General features: G+C 41.0%; 1 protein-coding gene across 1 annotated transcript in view; it reads left to right on the forward strand.

Moving 5' to 3' along the window:
• Positions 1 to 20,671, forward strand: part of USP31 (ubiquitin specific peptidase 31) — a 136,108-nt gene that overhangs the window by 33,596 nt on the left and 81,841 nt on the right. The window contains 3 exon segments of the mRNA XM_043972172.1: positions 16,947 to 17,084; positions 20,586 to 20,619; positions 20,622 to 20,667. Of these exon segments, the coding sequence (XP_043828107.1) occupies positions 16,947 to 17,084; positions 20,586 to 20,619; positions 20,622 to 20,667 (218 nt within the window).

The raw sequence follows: 20,671 nt of genomic DNA on the forward strand, positions 1-20,671 counted from the left end.
TAGCCTCATGTGTCTTTGTTTACTCATGCCTTCATGGTTGGGAATGAATTTCAGAGGGGTGAGGTCCTCTTTGAGCCAGTTGACTGGGAGGGCTGGTGGAATTCAGGCTCACCTTTTTCTCTCTCCATCCCTCCCATGCCTTTAAAAACTTTAAGAGGTGTCAGATAATAACATCTTAATTCTCAAGTGATTTCTTAGTGGAGACTAGTAATAAATGGGATCTGTTGGTAGTAAAAAACAGCTAAGGGGCGGCTAGGTGGCGCAGTGGATAAAGCACCGGCCCTGGATTCAGGAGTTCCTGAGTTCAAATCCGGCCTCAGACACTTGACACTTACTGGCTGTGTGACCCTGGGCAAGTCACTTAACCCCATTGCCCCATAAAAAAAAAAAAGAAAAAAAAACAGCTAAAGGATAGGAGGAGTCCTAGGAAGGGAGGTAGGAAGTTGACAAAGATAAAAATTGTAAAGCAGTTTGTCTAGGTGAACCTAAAGGTACTCAGACTTTGTGACCTTTTTGAATTATAGAGGAAGGACAACCTTATCTAGCATTCTATGCCTGGGTTATGGTGGATGCCAAAACTTAAAAAAATACATTTTTATTGATATATGTTGTTTTTAATCACTAATATAGCTCTCCTGTCTCTTCCTTTTTTTTCCCCAGAGAGTGATCCCTTATTTTTAAAAAATCTTAATAGTATTTTATTTTTCCCTAGTTACATGTAAAGATAGTTTTCAATATTTTTTTTTGTGAGATTTTGAGTTCCAAATTTTTCTCCTTCCTTCCCTTCCTTCCCTCCTCCCCAAGACAGAAAACAATCTCTCCACATCCAGAAAAAAGAACTGTGGAATCTGAACGTTGATTGAACCATACAATTTCTATTTTTTTTTTTCTTTTTTGAGGTTTTCCTCTTTTGTTCTGATTCTTCTTTCACAACATGATTAATGCAGAAATATGTTTGACATGACTGTGTATGTGTGTGTGTGTGTGTGTGTGTGTGTGTGTGTGTGTGTGTGTATCCTGTATCAGACTGCTTTCTGATATTTGCTTTGTGGCTTCGAGGGATAATGGATAGAAGCCTGAGTAGAATAGAATGCAATAAACATTTATTTAGCACCTACTATATGCCAAACTCTGTGCTAGATGTTTCTTTCCAAATATTACAAATATTATCTCATTTGACGATGCTGAACTAATAAACTGTGAAATGTTTAAGGACCCATTGGCATGTGGTACATGCCTGTGATCCCTGCCACTGAGGGGCTGAGGCTGCACTAAGGTGATTGGGTAAGTTCTGCACTGATATAGTGAGCCTCTGGGAGTTGGGGGTGGGGGAAGAATGCTGTACCAGGTTGCCCAAATGGCCCATATTGGAAATGAAGCAGGTCAAAAATCCTGAGCAGTTAGAGAGAGGAGGCCCACAGACCCACTGTGCTTTCATCTTGGGCAACATAAGGGGACACAGTCTATGTAAGGAAGAAAAGAAGAGATGAAGGGAGGGAGGAAGGAAGAAAAGAAAGAAGGAAGAAAGGAAGGAAGGGAAAAAAGGAAAGGAGGAAAGAAGGGAAGGACAGATTTAGCAGCAGAGCCATAAGTACCCAATGCCTTGGGTAGTTTCAGTTATCAGGAGAGGAATGGCAACACCAAGGTGAATCTCACCTTGGATGCTTCTTCCACACTTATAGTGGGTTGGAAAGGGAAAGCAGGTCCTTGGGACCTGAACCAAGATGGAGAGGAATCATGTACCCATAAAATCCTGTTCCCAGTGACTGGTTTAGTTCTTCCTAGAGGAAGGCTTCTAACACATCAGGAAGATCCGCTACGCAGGGTTTATGGAGACCTGTCAGTCAGCAAGCTTTTACTAAGTGCTTGCTATGTGCTAGGCTTTGTACTAAGAGCTTAGACTACAAATCCAAGTAGAAGGATAGTTTTTGACCTCTAGGAGTTTGCATTCTAATGGGAAAAGATAATACCGAAAGGGAAAGTGAAAAGGGAAGGGGAGAGACAAAGACTGGGCTGCTGGAGAGTAGAGGAGGAAGTTCAATATGCAGCTCAGAGGGAAAATAGAGGTGGCTGGCCTGGGTGTCCTTAAATGGAGGTTGTGGGAGGAGCCAATTAAAAGGAGGAGCCCCAGGGGCTGAGGGTCCTTTTAGTGTATGAATTCCAGTGCTGGATTATGGCTTCACGATGAAGAACTAGGGCCTGGTAGAGCAAGTCTGGGGTACAGCCTGGACAGGAATGAGGGAACATAAATAAAGACTATATGGAATTACAGGACTGGTATGGGTTTTAATTTGCACTGATGGGAGGCCTCCTAGTATGTAGGAGATTCAATTCAATTCAGTTCAATGCAACAAACATTTATTAAGTCCCTTCTCTGTTACTCTGTTACCAGACACTGGGGATTCAAAGACCAAAATGAAATAGTTTCTGCCCTTAAGGAGTTTACCTTCTTTTGGAGGGGATGCAACACATACATAGCTAAATATAAAGTACTTTTAAGAGAAGGGGGAGTACTAATAATAGTAATCAGATAAGGCCTCTTGTAAGAAGTGATACCCTGAGATGTGCTTTGGAGAAAACTAGGGAGTCTAATCAATTAACCAATCAACCAATCAGTCAAAGTATTTGTGACATTTCTACATGCCCAAGTACTGTACTAGGGCTTACAGAAAGAAAAATGAAACAATCTCTACCCTCAAGCAGTTGATATTCTAAGAGGTAGAAGCAATGAATGAAATCATCACAAATATGGGGACCATTTATGCAAAGGCATGGAGATGGGATATAGAGTATCACACACAACAGAGTGTTTAAATGGTGAGTAATATGAAATAAGAATGGAAAGGTAGGAGGGAGCCTGATTTGTAGAGATCTTTGAATTCTAGGCTCCAGATTTTGCATTTTATCCTAAAGATCATCTGGAAGGAAGTATTAGGTGTTTATGCTTTTGTATATTTGGTCTTTTAATCTAGTGTAGCTTTTAAGGTGAGGTAAATTTTCCCTCTGCTTCTATATTTTCATGTTAATATTGGATCAGAGGACCTACTTTAGCATCTCAACTTTGCTTCCTGCATTATTGAATGCTAATTGCTCAGTGTCTCAGTTTCCTCATACATTATAATGATGAGGTGTGATTCAATGATCTGAGGTCACTTCCAGTTCTAAGTCCTATGATTTTATTATCCATGATCCCATAAAGTTTTAGGTGTTGTGTTTATTAGCTATGAGACTTTTTTTTTTTTTTTTTTTTAGTGAGGCAATTGGGGTTAAGTGACTTGCCCAGGGTCACACAGCTAGTAAGTGTTAAGTGTCTGAGGCCGGATTTGAACTCAGGTACTCCTGACTCCAGGGCCGGTGTTCTATCCACTGCGCCACCTAGCTGCCCTATATGAGACTTTTTTAATCTTCTTCTAAGGGTGTATTTTGATCTTCCTTGTCACCAAAGAAACTTTCTAGGGTACACATTTTTTTTTTCTGTGTGCTCATTTTGCCAGCCTATTTCTTGACTTTTAACTCCTTCAAGTGGGGCACTACTTCCAGGGCACACTATCATAAGCTTCAGGGAGTTCCAGGTGGTACAATTTAAGGAGAGGCACGTTCTACGCTCCCCTGGCCTGTGCTCTGGTCTATAAGTAACCACAGGCCTGCTTGCTCTTTAACCTGTGAACAGAATTCTGTTTCACTGTGGTTACAATCTCTGGCATGCCTGTGCCCCTCCCCACCTGGGTCAACACTCAATACTGCTTCCTGGTTTTGAGCACAGGCAATACAACAGAGTTCCACCTTAGCGCCAGCCAGAGACCCCTGCAATCTCCCCTGGCCAACCACTTGACTCTCTCACCAGTCTGTGAGCTGAGTTCCAGAAGTAGCCACTGCCTCAGCTGATTCCAAGGCTCTGGAGGTCTGATTCGCTGGGGCTGGGTCTGGGTCTGTCTGGTGCGGCCCGGTGTATCCACTCTCACCCTGGTACAAGAGACCTTTCCTGCTGACTTTCTAAGCTGTCTTTGGCTGGAAAATGATCTCTCCCCATCCTTTTGTGGGTTCTGCTGCTCCAGGAATTGTCTTATGGCATTATTTGAAGGGATTTGGAGGGATTTGGGGGAGAGCTCTGACGAGTCACTGCCTGTCCTCCGCCATCTTGGCTCCCTCATATGAGAGATTTTTAATAGTTTCATATGTTTTGTGCATGCCAGACCAGTCATCCTTGCCTTTGGTTAGTGACCTTCTGGTTGCTGAAGAAGGATTAAGCCTGTGCTGGTTGGTGCCAAAGGGCTTCAAGTGGAAGCTCTTAGAGATGTCCACTGGTATGGATGTTGTAGAGATGATTCTTTTTCAGGTGCAGAGTGGGGTAAGTAGATGGCATCTGAGGTGCCTTCCAGTTCTGAGTCTAGGACTGATTCTGCTCATCTGCTGCCTGTTGCTAGACCTGCCTTCCTGTTGGCAACTTGCTTTCCTCTGGCTATAGGCATGGCTGGGATGTCTGCTGCCATCCTTTCGAAGCCATATTACTTAAGGCTTAGTTTCTGTGAATCTGCTAGTGTTCTGCCCTCTCTGTTGGGACTTGTCATTTCTAGTAGCTCCCCAAGGGCAGGGCATGATTTACTTTTGACTTTATATCTTTCTATCCCTAATACCCAGAACAGTGCCTGGCATGCAATAGATGTTTAACACATGTTTGTTGGTTGATTGATTTGGGTATGTCCAGTGTAATCATCAAATGTATTGCTAAGGGCTCATCATCTGTTGGGGATGGAGTAAGACTGTGGAATTCTGCAAACTTTTATTAAGTGTCCTAGGAGTTAGGGATATGGAGACAAAAACAAAATGGTTCCTGCTCTTGGGGAGCTTGTGTTCTACTAGGACGACACCTCATATACACAGATAAATCAATACAAAGGATTTACCAGGTGATTTCTGGAGAGGAAAGCACTAGCAACTGGGGAAGGACCAGGAAAGGCCTGTGTGAATTGGTGACACCTAGGAAGCTAGAGATTTTAGGAGGCAGATGTGAGGAAGAGGGTATTCTAGATATCTGGGATAGCCTTTGAAAAGGCATGGAGGCAGGAGATGAGATGGATAATTCAGTAGTACATTTGGCTCATTTCTAACCTGCTACATTAATCCCACCCACAGCACCCTCAACTAAGTTCACTTCCAACCCTGAAACTGTGGTACTTAAGTCAACAAATGTGTCTTACACTCATATACAAACTTTCTTTAAAGCACTGCTCAGCTGGTCACCTCCTACAAGAGGCCTTACCTGATCATTATTAGCACTTTCCTTCTCTTGAAATTACTTTGCATTTAACTGTGCATTGTCTACATAAAAGTCTTTGCTTCCAAAGATCTGGTCATCTACTGGGGGGAGGTGTGTGTGTGTGTGGGGGGGCGCGGTGTGGTGTGGGTATAGGTGTAGGTGTATATGTATATGTATGTGTATGTGTTTGTGTAATAAGACTTGTGTACGTGAGGCTGACAAGATCCTGGCAAGGGTCCTGGAGGGAGGTGACATTTAAACTGGGTCCTTTTTTTTTTTTTTTGGTTGGGTAATGAGGGTTAAGTGACTTGCCCAAGGTCACACGGCTGGTAAGTGTCAAGTGTCTGAGGTCCGATTTGAACTCATGTCCTCCTGACTGCAGGGCCAGTGCTCTATCCACTGCACCACCCAACTGCCCCCTAAACTGGGTCTTTAAGGATGTGTAGAATTTGCCGTGGGTATTGGTGGGAAAGGTATTACAGACAAAGAACAATGTCATTAAGAAGTGGGGAAGTGGGAGGCATATTAGGAAGACAGTTAACTAGGTTTGTTAATCCAAGTGGAGCACAAGGTTCACATAGAAGAATAAGGGGCGGTGACACTGTCTGAGGGCCAGGTTAAGTAATATGGACTTTGTCAGGTAATAAGGGAGCCCATTGATGATTCTAAAAATTGTGATTAAAATGGCTCATAAAGAACTCATTTCCTTTATGAAGTGATGAGTGCAATGTTATAACAGACTTGAAATGTGTAGGAGAACAGCATTCTATGTCTTCAGAGGACTTGAATTCAAAGCCTGCTTTTGCTATTTACTATCGATGTGCCATTGGGCAAGTTATTTAACTTTTCTGAGTCTTTTGCCTCATATGTAAGATGGGAATAATAATGTTTTCACTGCCCAAAACACCGTCATAAGGAAAATACTTTGTAAAATCTTGAGTTTTTACATAAGGGTAAGGAGGAATACTGTCGATTTTTCAACTCAGCAATTGTTTCAAGTCAAGTACTAATTAAGCGCCTACTATGGGCCATCAGGCACTGTGCTGAGTGCTGGGTATACAAGGAAAGAGAAAAACAGTCCCTGCTTTCAAGTAACTCCAGATTTATAGTTGATGACCTGGGTTTGCTCTGCTTCTGTTATTGCTACCTGTGTGACCTTGGGACTATCACTTCCCCTTTGAAGGCTTCAGTTTTCCTTATCTGTAAAATGAGAGGGAATTAGATTAGATGATCTATAAAGTTCCTTTCAGCTTGAAATCCTTTCTATCTTGTATTACTTCAGTGGCAACCACTGCAGAATCTAGAGAAGATCAGGTTGAGATGGGCATGGGCTGGGAGATATCGGAGGATGACAGTGCTAGGGGAGGGGTACTCTGGGTAGAACTGTGTGTGCTAAGTGTTCTGAGGGGAACTCTTAGGGGTTTGAATGCTTATAACGGGACTTGGGGACAGGGATTGGTTTGGTGATCTGGCTTTGGTGCAGTTTATGACCTAAATCGAAATGACTGATATGCTCAGTCAAAGACACATGGTGTTGAGGGGCTCAAGAAAGGGTGATATTGGGGTCCTTAACAAAGAATGATCAGTCAGCTATATTTATTGTGAGAATTCTAGGTCCATGGCAGAATAATATAAAAAACCCAAATGCATCCTGAATAATGATTAATAATTAACACCCAGAGAGCTTTATCTCATTTGATCCTTATACAACCTTTGAAAATAGGTGTTATTATTCTGCTAATTGTATGGATTCAGAAACTAAGGTTAAGTGATTTGCCCAGGCCATCTTCCCAATTCTGTATAGTGCTCTATTCGCTGTACCATCAGCTTCTTATGAAATGAGTGTAGGGTTAACTCTCTTTTTCTTCTCATTGTTTGTCTATTCTCAATTATATATGTGCACATTGTTTCTCTCTGTAGAAATAGCTGCATATTGATTTAAACCTAAGTTGATGCTCAAATAACTGGAAACCTTTTGTAAAAATGGGTTTTGATCCAAATACTGTACATTAAAAAATTCTCAGCACAAATCAATATTACCAGAATTGGGAAAGAGTTAGAAATGAGAGCAACTCCCTTCTCTAAGGGGGACAAATTTATGGAAATCTAGTTTCTATTTCCTTTATCTTGTTCTCTCTTTTTTAGTTGTCCTGGGGGTTGATAGTGACATTTGCTTTATAAGTGTGTTGACTGTAAGCCAAAATTTTAGTTTTATTTTGCCGTTATAATTTAATCTTAATTTAAAGGTGAAGTCTAAGATTGAAGAAGGCATTAAGAAGAGATATGGTTTATTCTAACTGCTTTCTCAATGAAGTAAACAGTTCATATAGATAAAGGAGGACAGGACCCTTTTAAGCCAGAAGTCAATGTAGATGGGTGACCTGAGCTGACCTCAGCTTGGCTTTAGAACAGTTATTGTATTTATATAGCACAGTGGTAAGACTGCTCTGGCCTGACTTTCATCTCTGGGTAGCAGAGCTGCTTAGACCAGTTTAAAATTTTTAAATGACATTTATGAATAGGGAAAGTATTTATAAAGAGAGCAATGCAACCCCACCTCTGAAATAAAACAACTTTTATATCAATTCGATGATGGACGTGTCTCCTAGGAAAGATCTTTGTGTCTGCTCACTACTTTTCATCATCTCTTAGCCCTCTTTGTTTTCTTTATCATCCCAGGAGAGCCAAGCAGCTCAGAATTGTCTCATACTCTGCAACTTGATCCTTTGTCATAATGCTGGAATATGATCTTGAACTCCCTCCCATCCCTCAGTAGTAAAATCTTAGTCAGATTACCCTGAACCTGCAATTAATTGGAATATTTTGGGATCTATATTCTAGGGAAAAATGCAATTTTCAGGAAAATAAGCAGCAGCTTTTTATGTACTTGAGTAATCTATAATGCAATTGACTTTAAGCAACAGTCTTTTATTAAGCATTTATTAAGTGTTTACTCTTTGACAGGCACTATTCTAAGTTCTGGGGATATGAGGGAAGGCAAAAACTGTCTCTGCCATCAAAAAACCTCACATTCTAATGAGGTAGGGGTGGAATGATACGATATTAGATACATAAATTATATGCACAGAGTAGATGGAAGATAATCTCAGTGGAGAAGGCACCAGGAGGTAGGAGGTGAGGTGGGAGACGACCAGGAAAAGTCTCTTACTTAAGAAGGATTTGAGCTGAGTCTTATAGGAGGCCAGGCAAGTAAAAGCAACACCAAAAACTAACCCCCAAACAATTAAGCATATGTTTAGAACTAGTTACATTTAAAAATAAATATCAACATCTAGACACCCCTAACAGATGATAAATTGCTTTATTAGTTTTTTTTTTTGTTTTTTTTGTTTTTTTGCAGGGCAATGAGGGTTAAGTGACTTGCCCAGGGTCACACAGCTAGTAAGTGTCAAGTGTCTGAGGCCGGATTTGAACTCAGGTACTCCTGAATCCAGGGCCGGTGCTTTACCACTGTGCTATCTAGCTGCCCCTCTTTATTAGTTTTTAATTTACAAAAATCAAATTTCTTCCCCCACCACTAAAAAAAAAAAACTCAACCAAAACTCATAACAAATATGTACATAATCAATCAAAACAAATTCCTCTATTGGCCTCATCAAAAAAATCCATCTCATTCTGCACCTTGGGTCTAATACATTTCTTTTAGGAGGTGACACGTCTCATCGTCACTCCTCTGGAGTTATGACTGATCATTACATTAATCAAAGTACTTAAGGCTTTCAAAGTTGTAAGTTTTTGCAGTGTTTTTCTTATTGTATAAATTGTTCTTGTTCTGCTTACTTCACTCTGTATCAGTTCATACAAGTTTTCCAGGTTTCACTGAAGCTATCCATTACATCATTTTTTATGGCACAACAGTATTCCATTACTTTCATAGAACTTTTTTTTTGGTGGAACAGTGAGGGTTAAATGACTTGCCCAGGGTCACACAGCTTGTAAATGTCAAGTGTCTGAGGCCAGACTTGAACTCAGGTCCTTCTGAATCCAGGGCGGGTACTTTATCCACTGCATCATAGACCATATTTGTTGCTCAACAATTCCCCAATTAATGGGTACCTCCTTGGGTTCTTTGCTACTACAAAAATCTCTACTATAAATATTTTTGTATATATGAATTCCTGCCCCCCGCCGCCCTACCCTTTTCATTTCCTTGGGACTATAAGCTTACTAGTGTGTAAAGAATTAATTGTTATTTGAGGTTTTTATGACCCCATCTTTTGGCTAAAATTTTAAAAATCCCAGCATACGCACTGGCCTGGGGCTCAGGCAAAAGTCACCATGGGCCTGGCAAAATTATAATGACTGGAAGCCCAATGAGGGCAGTCATGTGACTTTCAGTCAGGGCTGCCAGCCAGTTGGCTTGGGGCTGTGTGTGGTCAGCCTGGGGTCTGCTGGGAAGGAGAAGGGGGGAGTTTCGCCATTCTAGCTTGAAGCTGGAAAGCGACAGGATTCAGCTGTGTGTTCTCAGCTGATCCCTAGGCGCAGTGGTGTTACTCAGGTTGTATTATTTCCCTTCCCCATGTTTCTTCCTTTCCCTTAATTCTACTGATCTTGCTTGTGTTTTTCAGTTCATTCTTGTTAATAAACCCTGTTCTGTTTTTGAGGGAGGCTGTTGGTCTCCTTCCTTGCCCCAATATTGTGGCAAGCCACTGGGCTAACACTCCCCAGTTAAAATTTGGCCCCTACAAGTGGTATTGTTGGGTCAAAGAATATGCATGTTTTAATGATTTTTTTTTGGATATAGTTCTTAATTGTTTTCCATAGTGGTTGAACCAATTCACAGGTCCACTAAGTTTACCTGTTTCCCAGCAGCCCCTCACAACCTTTGTCATTCCCTTTTTGTCAAATTTGTCAGTATTATAGGTGTGTTAGAATTTCAAATTTTCTTTAATCTTCTCTTTTCTAATTATTAGTGTTTGTGATACATGGAGGGGAGTAAGATGTAAGAAGACTGGAAAGGTGGTAGGAAGGGACCAGGTGATAATGGAGTTTATTGTATAGAAGGGTGACCTGGTCAGACCTGAGCTTGAGGAAGTTCAGTTTGACCACTGAGTAGAGGATAGACACTTGTCTGGTATGGATGTGACTATAATTGTGAAGGACAAGCTAAGAAGCCACTAGAATTAATGGAAAGTAGAGAGAGATTTGAGGCAGGTAGACCAACCAGGAGGCTATTGCAATTAAATAGGAATTAGGTGATGAAAGCGTATGAGTAGCAGCATTATCAGGAGGGAAGGGCTGGGTGAGAGTGTAAGAGGGTTAGTGTGACACCCGGGTTTCAAGTCTGGGAGACTGGGAGGATGGTAGTATCATAGGAAAGTTAGGAAGAAGGTAGGATTTTGGGGAAAAGATAATAAATTCAGTTTTGGACATATTGAGTTTAAGATGTTTGAGACATTCAATCTGAGATGCCCAAAAGGCAGTTGTACATACAAGACTGGATGTCAGGAAATAGATTAGAACTGAATGAATAGATAATAGAAAACTGGAAAAAATAGAATAGCTGGGGAGTAAGGAAGTAGAGGCATCTTTATTTAGATCAGTATACTGAAAAGATTGATAGTTAAAAGAAATAAAATATCAAATTGTTTACCTCCTCAGAGGGAGGAAGGGGAAGGAAGGAGAGAATTTGGAACTCAAAATTAAAAAAAAAAAATGAATGTTATGGGGTAGCTAGGTGGCGCAGTGGATAGAGCACCAGCCCAGGAGTCAGGAGTACCTGAGTTCAAATCCAGCCTCAGACACTTAACACTTACTAGCTGTGTGACCCTTGGCAAGTCACTTAACCCCAATTGCCTCACTAAAAAAACAAAACAAAACAAAACAAAAAAAATGATTGTTAAAATTTTTTTTTTCCATAAATTGGGGAAAAATATTAGTTTAAATAAATAAATAAATAGGATATAGTATAGATGGGGCTTTAGGGACAAAATATAGTTGTTCTCTACTCTCCCCAGCCCCCACACACTATTAAGACTCATGCTTGTTTGTTGGTGTAGGGGTGTAAGCCTAGGAGGAAATAAAATGAAGATGAAGAGAAATTCAGCAAATTCAGTTCAAGTACCATTTATTAAACACTGTGTTTAAGGTAGTGTGTTAGGGGCTAGAGTTACAAAGATGAAAAATAGAATTCCTGCCTTCAAGGAGCTTGCTATCTACTGAGGTGGGTTGGTGGGGATATGTACCAAATAAGTATAATACAAGGTAGGGCACGATAGGGACAAAGATGAAGAGGGAATGCATTCTAGGGATGGAAGGTGGGTTGTACGAAGGTGTGGTGGTAAAAAATGGCATGTCAAGCTTGGGAAACAATATGGAATGTGTAGAGTGTCTGAAGGGGCATAATGTGAACTCAGAGTGGAAAAGCAGCTGGAAGCCAGGTTGTTTGGGCCCAGAATGCCATGCTAATGAGTTTACAGTTTACCCTATAGGCAATAGAGATCCTTTGAATGTTTTTGAGTAGGGCAGTGATGTGGGCCGACTCTTCCATTATCAAGATCATTTTGTCAGCTATATGAAGGTTGCATTAGAGAGGAGAGAGATTGGAAGTAAGGAGACCAATTAGGAGACTCCTCCAGTCGTGGAGGCAAGAGGTGATGAAGATACTGAAGTGGTGCTAATGTGAGTAGAGAAGAGGGGACAGATACAAGAGAGACTGGGTAAATGGAATCTACAGAATTTGGCAACAGATTAGATGTGGGGTATGAGGAAGTTTAGAATCAGAGATGCCTGAGATTTTGAGACTGGGTGACTGGGAAGATGGTGGCTTCAAAAGAAGTAGGGAAGGGGGCAGCTAGATGGCGCAGTGGATAAAGCACTTGCCCTGGATTCAGGAGTACCTGAGTTCAAATCTGGTTTAAGATACTTGATACTTACTAGCTGTGTGACCCTGGGCAAGTCACTTAATCCCCATTGCCCTGCAAAAACAAAACAAAAAACAAACAAAAAAACCCCAAAAGAAATAGGGAAGTTGGTAAAAGGGCTGAATTTTGTTGGGTTTTAGAGGATGTTAATTTTGAGGTAGACAGTAAATATCTAGGTAGACTAGGCAGTTGAAAGTTGGGATTGGGGTTGGATATATAGATTTTCCATTCATCTGCATAAAAGTGAGTCTTGAGTTTATGGAAGGAAGGAGATTACCAAGGTAGAGAGTATGAGGATAGTAGAGGCCTGTTGATAGGCCTTGGGATCACTCACTCTTAGGGGAGAGCGGATAATAAACAGTGAAAGAAAAAGCAATTTGGAAGTAGGGCCAGGTTTAGAGCAGTGATATAGAAGTCCAAGGGAAGGGGGCAGCTAGATGGTGCAGTGGATAGAGCACTGGCCCTGGAATCAGGAGTACCTGAGTTCAAATCTGGCCTCAGACACTTAACACTTACTAGCTGTGTGACCCTGGGCAAGTCACTTAACCCCAATTGCTTCACTAAAAAAAAAAAGAAGAAGTCAAGGGAAAAGGGGAAAATCGAGGAAGGAAATTCGGTGTGCTGCAAAGGGTCAAATGCTACAGGAAAGGTTAAAATGCATAGGACTAGGGGCAGCTAGGTGGTGCCGTGGATAGAGCACCCGCCCTGGAGTCAGGAGTACCAGAGTTCAAATCGGCCTCAGACACTTAAACTTACTAGCAAGTCACTTAACCCCAATTGCCTCACTAAAAAAAAAAATGCATAGGACTAAAACTAGATTTGGAAGGGACCATTGAGGGAGAGATCAAAGATGTCTGAGGGTACCATAACTCCCACAGGGCTGCAACTCTGTGTGTGTGTGTGTGTGTGTGTGTGTGTGTGTGTGTGTGTGTGAGAGTGATTATAGTAGTCGTTGAAATATTTGCTGAAATGAATTGAGAGCACCTAGGAAAGTATCATGTAGACACATTTTTCTCTGATAACAGAAGTAAAGGAATTTGGTAATTTAAAAATAATGATGATACATATTAAGAGTCAGGATACTGCTGAATAGATCCTGAGCAATGACACCCCACTCCCCCACCTTTGTTGGTAGAGGGAATTTCCCTCAGTGCTTGATATCTATCAGTGGATCCTTTGGGGATGAAGATCCCAGGTTAAGTATCTCTATACTATCCACAACATACTCAGGACACTGATAGTAAAGTGCTATACTCAGGGTCTCATTTGTGTGTGTGGTATGTGTGTATGTGTATGTGTGTGTGTGTGTATGTGTGTATGTGTATGCAGACCTGGAATTGATATGTAAATATATCTGTATCTGTGTGTGTATCTTGCCCTCCCTTTTCCCTCCCCAGGGTAGTTATGAAGAAAGTGCATTGGCAGGCCTTTAAAACTTAGTACAAATGTTAATTATGATTTTCCAATGGATTATCTTGTTTGGTTATTATGACAGTCCTGTTTGATAAGCAGAGTGAATATTATTATTGTAAGGGCCAAATTTATTATGGAAGAGTTAATGGGGTGGCTCGCCATAATATAGGGGTTCAGAAAATAATGAGGGACCTCTAGGTCCAAAGTTTCCTCTCTTCCACACTGCCCTTTTTAGTTATTTCTCCCAGGCTAATAAGAAAGAGATTAACAGCCTCGATTTTACCCACAAACAAATCAGGTTTATTAATGGGAATAAAATATATAACAAAGGTGAAGTTAATAAAGCCAGGGACAAGGGAATAGGAAAGAGAAAAATGGATAAGCTCCCTGGCTCTAGCAAAGACTGACTCAATCCCCAAACTTGCTTCCCGCTCAGCTAATTCAAAAAGCTGCATCATTTCTATTAACTCACCATCTGGGGTCCATAGTTTCCATGGGAGTCAGCTGTGCAGCCCCTCTCCAGTCTGCTCGGAAGCTCACCAACAGTAAAGAGAGAGCTCCCAGCCTCAGCATTCTCTTTTTCTACTTTTTTCTCCCTCCCCCAAAAGGGAGGTCCTTCAAGTTGCATGGCTGAGAGTGGTCCCCTGCTGAGTCAGCAGTATATGTCAGTCAGGGCAGGCCAGGTATGGCCTATATATAATCATTCCCAAGTAGGTACTTAGTTCTCATTCTCACCCAATTCAAACATTATCCTTTTATAGAGAGGTGTAAGAGAGGAAGATAGAGAGCTGGTAGCTATCAACTGCTTCAAGTGTTTTAGTGTTTAGAGTATACTCTTTAGTTGAGTGAGGATAGATAAGAGGAAGATTAAGAGAAATATTTTGGGGCAGCCTAGGTGCGGCATGGATAAGCACCGGCCCTGGAGTCAGGAGTACCTGAGTTCAAATCCGGCCTCAGACACTTGACACTTACTAGCTGTGTGACCCTGGGCAAGTCACTTAACCCCATTGCCCCGTAAAAACAAAAAAAAAAAAGAGAGAGAAATATTTTCTCCCTAGTATTTAAAATAAAAGACGTGAGAATTTAGAGATTAGGAAGCCTTGTATGAACTGAAGGGGAAAATGAAGTAACCAGAACTAGGAAAAGTATTATACACACACACACACACACACACATATACACACACACACAATCCCCCCACAAAATTGAATGCTGAATGTTGACCCTGAAGAAGAGTTGACAAAATGCTCCTTCCCATCTTTGCAGAGGTGGAGGACTATAGCTGCATATTTTTTTCATATACTGTTAGACTTATTATGTTGGGTAGCTTTGCTGAACTGCTTTTCTCTTTTATTTTCCTTTCCATTCTTTAATATAGGTTATGACTGTCTTGGTATGTTAAAAGGAAGAAAAATATTTGAAAATGAAGTTGGCATGAAAACAGAAAATATCAATAAAAAGAAAAAAGTAACCCTCTACCCCCCCCCCCAAAAAAAAAAACATTCTCTAATTCTATTGGATTTTAGCTGGCACAGTGGATAGAGTGCTGGGCCTGAAGTCAGGAAGACTCATCTTTCTCAGTTCAAATATGGCATCAGATACATAGTAGCTGTGTGATCCTGGGCAAGTCACTTAACCCTGTTTGCTTGAGTTTCCTCATCTGTACAGTGATCTGGAGAAGGAAATGGCAAACCACTCCAGTATCTTTGCCAAGAAAAACCCAAATGGGGTCATGAATTGTTGGACATGGCTAAAAACAACAACTCGTCTTTTTCAATTGTCTCTGTATCTCTGGGTGAAGGTGCTCAGCAAACACTAGGACTTCCTTTAGTTTCAAGGTTTTTCTTATTGCTCTTTTTGCTCCCCTCTTGGCAAATGCTTTATCTTCTCTTCAGGGAATCTAAAAATGCATTAGCCATGGATTTATGCCAAACTTGATTATTCTAGGCATATTCTACTTTGTATTTTCTCTAAGTCACTAAAGCATTAATTTGAAAACTATGATTTTCTCCTGTGCTGTTATTGGATTGGCTGGTAGAATGCTGTGCTTTATTTGGTACTCTCTCAATGTCTGTATTCAATTTAATTTAATTAAAAGAATATTTATTGAATTCCTACTACATGCAAAGGTGCTGCTCCTGTATGCATAGGAAACATAAAGTCTACTTGGATGCAGTAAGAATTGAAAAAGATCCAAGAGTCTTAGTGGACTTGCAAGCTCAATATGAGTTAGCAGTATGATATGGCAGTCTCAAAAACTAATTTGTTTTGGGCATAGATGAAAGGGATAGGGAGGTGATAGTCCCTTAGTACTTTCCCTCAGACCTCATTTGGAATATTACATTCAGTTTTGAAGATCACCATTTAAGAAGGATATTGTTAAATTGGACAGTGTCCAGAGGAGGGCAACCAGAAGTGGAGGCCGTAAAGGTATATGAGGAATGGCTGAAGGAATTGGACTTATTTAACTTGGAAAAGAGAAGACTCATCAGGACTTGATAGCATCTTCAAATATTTGAAGGGCTACCGTGTGTGTGTGTTTGTGTGTGTGTGTGTGTCTCCATCCAGGGGGCATAACCAGGAACAAAGGGTAGAATGGTAAAGAGAACAACTTAGGCTTGATGTCAGAAAAACCTCCCAATAATTAGAGCAGTTCAAAAGTGGAAATGGGTTGCCCTCAGAAGCAGTGGGGTCCCTCACCTTGGAGGTCTTCAACCAGAGGCCAGACTACTTTCTGTTCAGTGTGTTATAGAGGGAATTCCTTTTGTACTTTTGTACTAGGTGGCTGCTGGCCTTTTTTTCCCTCCTTAGATTCTGCGATTCTTCTGAAGACAAAGTCACTGAAACCTGTACTGCAAGGCAGGCCAGAGAGAAAGTCAATATTTTGGCAGTTTCTACCCATTTTGATGAACTAGTTTTTTTTCTGTAGAATCAAGAAAAACATGTTTCTTCCCTCTTCCACATGTAAAAACTATGAGATGTGAACCAAGGTACTCTGGTGATTCAGAAGTAGGAAAGCTGTCACATCATGTTGTAGGAAAGCCTTCCTGAAGAAGGTCATATTTGACTTAGACTTTGAGGGACAAACATGATTTCAACAAAGAGAAATAATTGGGGGAAGGCATTTAGTGAGCCCCTCATTGTCTAGTAGGGAATTTATCATTGTCATTCACTTCCTGTATTAATTTTGAACTCTTCAGTTTACTTTAAAAAGCAAGGTGGGCCCCAACATTTTGAAAACAAACAAAACATTCTATTTCCAGCCTGTTTGTTGAGCCTATATATAAACATTTGATGAAATCTAGCATCCTGAATTTGAGGGAATAAGGAAAAAGATAGTTTATTTTTAAAAATAGAACCTTACTGATCTAGAATGATTTATACACTTGCAGAGTATTGTCTCAAAGAATGCACTACAGTATCGAGGGAATTCCCAGCATGATGCCCAGGAGTTTCTGCTATGGCTTTTGGACCGTGTACATGAAGATCTCAACAATTTTGTGAAACAGAGTGGCCGGCCTCCTTTGAAGGTAAGAGAATTTATTTGTTTCTCTCTCTGTTCTTTTGATTGGAGGTCTAGTTTTTTAAAATACTGTCATGGGGAACTAGGTGGTGGGGGTCCTTAGGTATTTCTCTTTGAAGAATTACACTTTCTCACACATATTCCAATTAGAATTAAACAGTCATTTATTTAGGTGCTTAGGAAAGCAACCAAGAGGGAAGTCTAAACTTCCCTTGAGGGGAGGAGATATCTTAGAGACATCTTGCTCCTCCCACAGAAAAAAGGCAAAAGCTTTTATAGAGGATAGATGGTGGCGGGGGCCAGATGGGGTGACCACCTGACTATGGAAAGTTCCCTTTGGGGGTGGGGAAAGCTTGAATGAGGAGTGGGGGTCCTGACTTCTGGAGTTATCTCTGACTCCTGGCACCAATCAGGCAGCAGCCACACCTAATGGGTATCTCCCTTACTTCTCAGGTTTGTCAGTCCTGATACCTTAGCTTCTTAAGCAGAATTACGCCTCACTCCTCTCCCATCTTTCCCCTGACTCCATAAGCCCTTTCCTGCTTCTTTCATGTGAGATTTCACCCCATTCTACCTCTCCCCTTCTCCCTCTCTCAGTGCAATCCTCTCCCCACCCAGTTTTACCCTAAAGATGCCATCATGGGGCAGGTAGGTGACAGGGTGGACAAAGCACCTGCCTTGGATCTGGGAGGACCTGAGCCCAAATCTGGCCTCAGACAAAAGACGCTCACCAACTCCATGACACCAAGCATGCCACCCAACCCTGACTGCCTCACAAAAAACCTCCCAAAACTATAAACAAAAAATAAATGTTTTACAGATATCATCCCTTCATAATCAATTCCCACCTGTGCCCCCTGTCTAAATTTATTCTTGTCATCTGCTCTAATACTGAGAAAATTCTTTTGAGTTAGACCTATCATCTTCCCATGTAGGAATGTAAACAGTTTAACCTTTTAACATCCCTCATGATTTCTTTTTCATGTTTACTTTTTTATGCTTCTTTAGGTTCTTGCATTTGAAAGTCAAATTTTCTACTCTGTTTAGGTCTTTTCGTTAGGAATCATTGAAGTCCCATTTTTCCCCCTGAAAGATTATACTCAGTTTTGCTGGGTAGGTGATTCTTGGTTGTAATCCCAATTCCTTTGCCTTCTGGAATATCATATTCCATGCCCTCTGATCCTTTAATGTAGAAGTTGATAGATCTTGTGCTATCCTGACTGGGGCTCCACAGTACTTGAATTCTTTCTTCTGGCTGCTTGCAGTATTTTATCCTTGACCTGGGAGCTGTGGAATTTGACTATAATATTCCTGGAAGTTTCATTTGGGAACTCTTTAGGAGGTGATCAATGGACTCTTTCAAATTCTATTTTATCTTGTTTCTAGATATCAGGGCAATTTTCCCTGACAATTTCCTGGAAGATGAGTGCTAAGCTCTTTCCTTGATCATGGTTTTCAGTAGTCCAATAATTTTCAAATTATCTCTCCTTGATCTATTTTCCAGGTCAGCAGTTTTCCCAGAAGATATTTCACATTGCCCTCCATTAAAAAAAAAATTCATTTGGATTTGCTTTATTGTGTCTTGGTTTCTCATAAAGTCACTAGCTTCCATTTGTTTAATCCTAATTCTTAGGCAATTATTGTCTTCAGAGAGCTTTTCCTTTTGGCTTTTCAATCTGTTGACTTTTTTTTCTTTTTGGTAAGGCAATTGGGGTTAAGTGACTTGCCCAGAGTCACACAGCTAGTAAGTGTGTAAAGTGTCTGAGTCCAGATTTGAACTCAGCTCCTCCTGAATCCAGGGCCAGTGCTCTATCTACTGCACCACCTAGCTGCCCCTGTTGACTTTTTTCTTATGACTTTCCTCCATCACTCTCATTTTTTCCTCTACCTTTCTTACTTTATCTTCAAAGTCCTTTTTGAGCATCTCTGTGGCCTGAGATCAATTCATATTTTTCTTGGAAGGTTTGGATGTAGGAGCCTTGACATTGATATCGTCTTCTCAGGGTGCACCTCAATCTTCCTTGTCACTAAAGAAACTTTCTGTGGTCCACATTTTTCTTTGTCTTCTCATCTTGCCTGCCTATTTCTTGACTTTTAACTCCTTAAGTGGGGCACTGCTTCCAGGCTGCTTGTTCCAAGCTTCAGGGGGTCCCAGGTGGTAAGATTTAAGGAGGGGCAGATTCTTCACTTGCCTGGTCTGTGCTTTGGTCTGTAAATAACCCTAAAAAACACAATTTTTGTTTCACTGGGTTAATAGTTCCAGTGAGCCTGCACTCCTCCCTGACCTGGGCTGCCACCACTCAAGATTTCTTCCTGGTTCCCCGCTGGGGTAGAACAACTGAATTCTGCCTCAGCTCCAGCAGAGACCTCTGTATTCTCTCCTTGGCCAACCACTCATCCCTCTCACCAGACTGTGAGCTTAGTTCCAGAAGATGCTGGTGCTGCAGCTGATTCGGAGGCCCTGGGGGGTAAATTTCTCTGGCGTGGGCCTGCCTGGGGGCTGGATATGTATTGGCACAACTGCGGGGTTGGGCTCCATTCCACTCTGGTACAGCAGACCCTTCCTGTTGAACTCTAAGTTGTCTTTGACTGTAAAATGATCTTAGCCCATTCTTTTGTGTGTTCTACTGCTTTAGGAATTGTCTTATGGCATTATTTGGAGCTTTTTGGAGTTAGTGTCAGGTGTTTTGAGGCCAGATTTGAATTCAGGTCCTCGGAATTCAGGGCCAGTGCTTTATCCACTGCATCACCTAGCTGCTAAAGAGATGTTTAAGAATCAGATCATTAAACAAATCAGTGAAAATATGAAGTAGTATGCCTTTGACTGACTGTCAGAGTGAGTGAGAGAGGTGATCCATGGTGCTGGAGTTCAGATGCTTTGAGACTATTGTAAACTGAATTGATCCTTGGAACCTCTGTGGAAGAGGTAGTAGCATTTGACTTACACCTCGAAGGGTAGGAAAGATGTAGGTGCCTACAAGGAAAGGGGGATGGCATTCTAGGTAGGGGAAACTGAGCAAAGGTAAGGATCTACAAATGATAGCAATATATTTGAGGAGAGAGATGGTGAAGAGACCAGTGTGTGGATTTCCATCTCACTGGCTGTTTTTACTTAGGTGATCAATGATCAAATACAGTAAAAAAATATCTTTCATTAGGACTTCTGGAGCTGGGAAACACCTGAGTTCAAATCGTGCCTTAAATACCAACCATGTAAACCTTTAACAAGCCAATCACAACCCCTCAGTCTTATTTTTATCATCTCTAAAATGAGGATAATTATAGCACCTATTAATTAGATTGTTAGTATCAAATGGGTTGATTTTTTAAAAGCACTTGGAAGACCTCAAAGTGCTCTGTAAGTGTTGGCTGCTATTATTATTATTATTAATACTATTTCTTACATATAACCTTTTGTGGAAGTTTAGAAAATATTTGTGAATTCTAAAAGTTAACTTCTAGTGAAGAATTGATCTTCCAGTTTAAAAACATGTCTTTTCTTTTTTAGCCTCCATTAGAAGATGATGTAGTGCCTGAAGGACCCTCTTTCCAGTCAGTAGCACTTTTGTACAAGAACTTTTTCAAGCCAGTACA

Source organism: Dromiciops gliroides, chromosome 1 (genome assembly GCF_019393635.1).
Source record: "Dromiciops gliroides isolate mDroGli1 chromosome 1, mDroGli1.pri, whole genome shotgun sequence".
Classification (NCBI taxonomy): domain Eukaryota; kingdom Metazoa; phylum Chordata; class Mammalia; order Microbiotheria; family Microbiotheriidae; genus Dromiciops; species Dromiciops gliroides.